Here is a 5,563-nt window from a genome sequence, read left to right as displayed (position 1 = left end):
CATAAAGCTAATGCTCCTTGAATATTTGAAGAACTATTCTCAAAAGATTCTCATGCTCTTTTCGGCTACGGGAATACACCAAAATATCATCGATAAATACTATGACAAAGGTATCTAAGAAAGTCTTGAAGACTGTTCATTAAATCCATAAAAGTTGCTGGTGCATTGGTTAACCCAAAGGACATCACTAAAAAATCATAGTGATCGTATCAGATCCTGAAGGCTGTTTTGGAGATGTTAGCTTCTCTGATTTTTAAATGATGGTATCCCGATCTCAGATCTATTTTTGAGAAATACTTGGCACCCTACAACTGATCAAATAAGTCATCTATCATGGGTAGTGGATATTTATTTTTGATAGTAACCTTATTCTTCCCGAACAACACTGGAGAACCCCAGGGTGAAACACTAGGTCGAATAAAACCCTTATCTAAGAGGTCTTGTAACTGCTTCTTGAGTTCATTTAGCTTAGTTAGAGCCATTATGTAAGGAGGAATCGAGATTGGTTGAGTTCCTGGCAATGTGTCTATTCCAAACTCAATCTCCTTGTCTGGTGGTATCCCTAGGAGATCATTCGGGAACACGTCAAAAAGTTCGTTCACAATCAGTACTGATTCAAGAACTGGGGATTCAACTTTCATATCACGTACATGTGCTGCATATGCCAAACATCCGTTGCTCACTAGTTTTCTAGACTTAAGGTAAGAAATAAACTTACCCACAGGCGTACCCCCTTCACCTCTAATTATAACTGGATCTTCCCCAATAAATGAGAATTTAATCGTCTTCGCGTGGCAATCAACTATAGCATGAAAAGAAGATAACCAATCCATGCCAGCTATGATGTCAAAGTCTACCATATCTAAAAAGTTCAAATCGACTAATTTTTCTCTGCCCTGAACTGTGATAATGCAATTTTTGAATTCACAACCCAAAATCTCACTTGTCATGATGGTACCTATCTCAATACTAGGCAAGCCGACAATCTAAATAAACCGCAATTTCTTTTAAGGTTGAAAACATAATATTTTATTTCCATAGAAAACCTCACAATTACAAATACAAAACACTCCCAAAACCCGGTGTCACTAAGTACATGAGCATCGAAATGAATACAAAGTCTGACTGATAAAAACACTGTCTGAAAGTATAGAACAGTATAATAACCAAAAGAAAGAGAGACAAGGTCAGTGGAATCCAGACATCTACATTGCTAGTCTCCAACTGATAGCACTTTGAGATATAACACATGAGTTGTAGAGTGTAGTATGAGTAAACCAACTCAATAAGTAACAAGACTAGTCTCTGGGCTGAAAGTAGTGACGAGCTCCGCAAGTATAGTCCAGTATAGAAATAACAGTACATAAAGGTAGGCATCCTTTCAAGTTCTACAGTTAATTCAGTACAAGTAAAATAGATCAATTCTGAATAATTTGAGGATTATGACATCTTAGTGGAAAACACTTGTGTTCACACGATTAAAAATTACTCGGTCACTTAATATTGTATATGGCCAATCCAGCCCACGGAAATTTCATCACGTATATATATATACATCAACTGACAGTCAGTGACTCAGTACCGTATAAGATCAATCCAGCCTGGGTAATTTATCCCCAAATGTAAAAGATTCGGATAAGATCCATGTCTAGAGAAATTCATGACAAATATAAATAAGGCAAGTCCATGCCCTAGGAAGTCCATCCCGAATATATAATCATCTACGCTCACTATGGGGGTTACAGACTCCGGAGGGGCTCCTTCAGCCCAAGAGTAATATAAAGCCGATATAGGCTACTGCAGGATGACAGTCCCGATCCGTATAATAATAAATCCTATAAGGCATGCTGCAGGCGGGCATCCTCGTTCCATATAATAATAATATATATAAAGCCAATATGGCCTATTGTAGGCGGGCAACCCCGATCCCATAAATATCCTCACAATGGATGAACATGATTGAGTATGAAATATACATTTTTAAAATAATTAAATTCAACAGCAACACGACCCTGTGGGTCCAAAAATATTTGCACGTAGCCTAATCATGATCTTGAATACGAGTCTCAACTCAATTTCCTAACACGTGGAGAATATTAGCATAATAACATGATTCATTAATTTTTACAACTTCACAGAATTTATTCAAGTCACAACAATGGTGCACGTCCACACAGTCGACAACTATCGGGTGCCTCACCTCCAAACAATTTATATAACACCAAATTCGGGGATTCATACACTCAGAACCAAGTTTAGAAGTATTACATACCTCCAACCGTGCAATACTTTACTCCGCTATGCCTTTTCCTCGCGAATCGGTATCCAAACGCCTCGAATCTAGTCATAATTAATTCCATTCAATCAATACAAATTATTGAAATTAATTCCATAAAAAATACTAATTTTCGAACAAAATTCGAAATTTAACTCAAACATCTCTTATGGGGCCCACATCTCGGAACCCGACAAAAGTTACAAAATATGAATGCCCATTCAACCACGAGTCCAACCATACCAAATCTACTAAATTCTAACATCAACTCGGCCTCCAAATCTCAAATTCTTATTTTGAAACCCCTAGGTCCAAATCTCTTAATTTCATTTCAAAAACATGTAATCTAGTCGAAATACTCAATGATAATCCAATATTATTGACTAACAATTATCACAAGTGACTTACCTCAAGATTTCCCGTGAATTCTCTCTGCAACATTGCCAAAAGCCATGTTGGAAATGTCCAAAAATTCCAAAATCCCGCAACCCCTCCAATTTATTCTGTCCAGGGCATGTCGCACTTGCGATCAACTTCTCCACATCTGCGGTCTCGCAAGTGCGACAAAATGTCCTCTTCTGCGATCGTCCACAGTGCTGCCTCCGCTTCTTCGCGCTTTTCTTCACGCCTGTGACCTCGAAGGTGTGGTAAAATGCTCACACCAGCGCACTCTGCCTCACCAGCCCCTACTCGCTTCTGCTCTTTCCAGGCTCACATCTGCGGGCTCGCACATGCGAACCAAACTCCGCAAGTGCGATTGCATCAGTAGGCTACAACTTCCAGCTTTGTTCTAAGTCCAACTTTGATCCGTTTAACCATCCAAAACTCAACCGAGGCCCATGGGACTTCAACCAAATACAACAAGAAGTGCTAAAATATCATACGAACTTAGTTGAAACTTCACATCACATCAACCAACGCTAGAACCACGAATCCTACCCCAATTCAAACCTAATAAAACTAAATATTTCCAACTTCTACATTCGATGCCGAAACCTATCAAATCAAGTCCGATTGACCTCACATTTTGCATACAAGTCATAAATAACATTACAGACCTATTCAAATTTCCAGAATCGGATTCCGACCCTGATATCAAAAAGTCAACTCCCAGTCTAACCTCCAAACTTAAATTTCTATTTTAGCTATTTCAAGCCTATTTTAATTACGGACTTCCAAATAAGTTTACGGACACGCTCCTAAGTCCAAAATAACCATTCGGAGCTATTGGAATCATCATATATCTATTTCAGGATTGTTTACACATAAGTCAACATCCGGTCAACCTTTTCATCTTTAGTTTTCATCTTGGAGATTAAGTGTCTCAATTCATTTCAAAACCTCACCGGACTCGACCCAATTACCCCGGCAAGTCATATATCAACTGCAAAGCGTAAACTGAGCAGAAAATAGAGGAACATGGATGTAATACTCAAAATGACCAGTCGGGTCGTTACATTCTACCCCACTTAAATATACGTTCGTCCTCAGAGTTGTTCCTAACCTTCAAAATTCTATTCCACCTTACCAAACACATACCCGGGGGTGATCCCATATCACCTTATTCTACATAGGCCTGACAACACAACATAGCTAAAAACCATTAATTTAACCTTAGCCCAAAAACCATGGAGCCCAATTTATAATATCCAGTATTCTTTTCAAGACCCGAATCTCATATCTACACACTATATAAGTCTGAACAAGTTGTATCAAGCCATAACCATAATCCCAGATATAATCACATACCATACTACACAACTCGCATACTCGCAGCACCATTCCTAATCTCAGTAACTACTCAAAACCAATCAAGTACTAGTATAAAACCCCGCATTCAACAGAACCACATTCCAAAACCTTCGTACAGTTCCAATGATGAAAGAAACAATCAAAAACTCATAACCACTCATCAGATCAACTAGCCATAGAGCTCTCTCACCCTAACGAGAAGCATAATCACCTTCTAAGCCGACTTTCAATATTATCCTCCTGAATATATCGTAATCAAACTTGATAGTACACATTATAGGTCTAATGACCTTATACTATTAAACATAACTATTCCAAAGACATACCACACCAATATAACTCAAGCCACAAACTATGCAATCCGTGTACCCAAAATGAAAACTGTCTCAAAGAAGGGAACCGTTTTCGCAGGTTCAACCAGCACCACCACAATCACAATGCTATGAGCTCATCATGTATAGTAGAAACAAGACACACGAATCTAATAACAGTAACCAAATCTCCTAGAGTTAACATTAACATCACCCGCACGAATAACTCACGTGCTATAGTATCAAAGTATATGGATCCACACAGACAACTCACGTGCCAAAAACATAATCCGCCTGGCATGGTCACAGGCCTCCAGTCCAAGCATATCATACAAGAGAAATCAAATAAGTACACATGTATATGATAAATGAAATAAGATTCACGTGCTCCTAGACTAGTATAAATAACACGCCATAGAGTAGGCATGTGCAAAGTGTTCTATCACAACTCAATCTGGCAAGTTAACACAGAAATAGTAACTACCCGGTTTATTTAGTGAATCAACTTCTTTGTAACCTCAAGTATAGCCCAGATAGTTCTCAACAAAGTTACGAATACGAGAAATGTTATAACTTTACGGTTAATAGTCAACTCTAGGCATATCATAGCCTAATCATTCTTCCGAGTATGAATACTTGCTTCGATGCCGACACATGGGCTCAAACCTCACATATATGCGCATTTATAGCGTGTAGTTATCACAAATAATTAGTGCAACTAGTGTCTCCACTGAGTTTAAATAAAACACTCACCTCAAACAGGCCGCTACCCTGGAACAATATGCTTCGGAGAACTCCCAGTCTCCAAATTCATAGAACATATGAATCACCGTAATTGATCCCAACTCCAACACTCGAATGACTAACACATCTATCATGCACGATCATCCCACGAGGAATACTTCCATAATTCTTCCGTTCCATATAGCAATAATTTGAATATCAGCAGTCTATCAACCAGGTGAGTACCACAATACCAATGAACATCCGTTAATCCAAACACAATGTGGCTTTTGAAATACACACCCTTCTCAGGGATTACCGAGCAGTTATAACATTCATCTAAATATATAACACTGACTATTTTGTCCAGAATTTGTGACCTTCCCTTCAAGAATGAACTGCCACCTTGTACATGTAATTCTTAATCCCGCACACCACACCACACCACACCACATCTATCATACCATCATGTGACAAGCAGAAGAATCTCATTATCAATTTT

The 5,563-nt window shown here is 38.6% G+C and overlaps 1 protein-coding gene across 1 annotated transcript; it reads right to left on the bottom strand.

Annotated features, from left to right (window-relative positions):
• Positions 1 to 305: 305 nt before the first annotated feature.
• Positions 306 to 860, bottom strand: LOC138891622 (uncharacterized). Its single transcript, XM_070175232.1, has one exon. The coding sequence runs from the start codon at positions 858 to 860 to the stop codon at positions 306 to 308; it is 555 nt and encodes a 184-aa protein (XP_070031333.1).
• Between the last annotated feature and the right edge of the window lie 4,703 nt (positions 861 to 5,563).

The sequence above is a fragment of the Nicotiana tomentosiformis genome, chromosome 1 (genome assembly GCF_000390325.3).
Source record: "Nicotiana tomentosiformis chromosome 1, ASM39032v3, whole genome shotgun sequence".
Taxonomy (NCBI): Eukaryota; Viridiplantae; Streptophyta; class Magnoliopsida; order Solanales; family Solanaceae; genus Nicotiana; species Nicotiana tomentosiformis.
The sequence above is the reverse complement of the archived record's forward strand: the minus strand, read 5'-3'. Positions and strand labels throughout refer to the sequence as shown.

Bases quoted from the DNA above. Each gene is read 5' to 3' on its own strand.
- LOC138891622 (XM_070175232.1), bottom strand. From the start codon at position 860: ATGGTAGACTTTGACATCATAGCTGGCATGGATTGGTTATCTTCTTTT.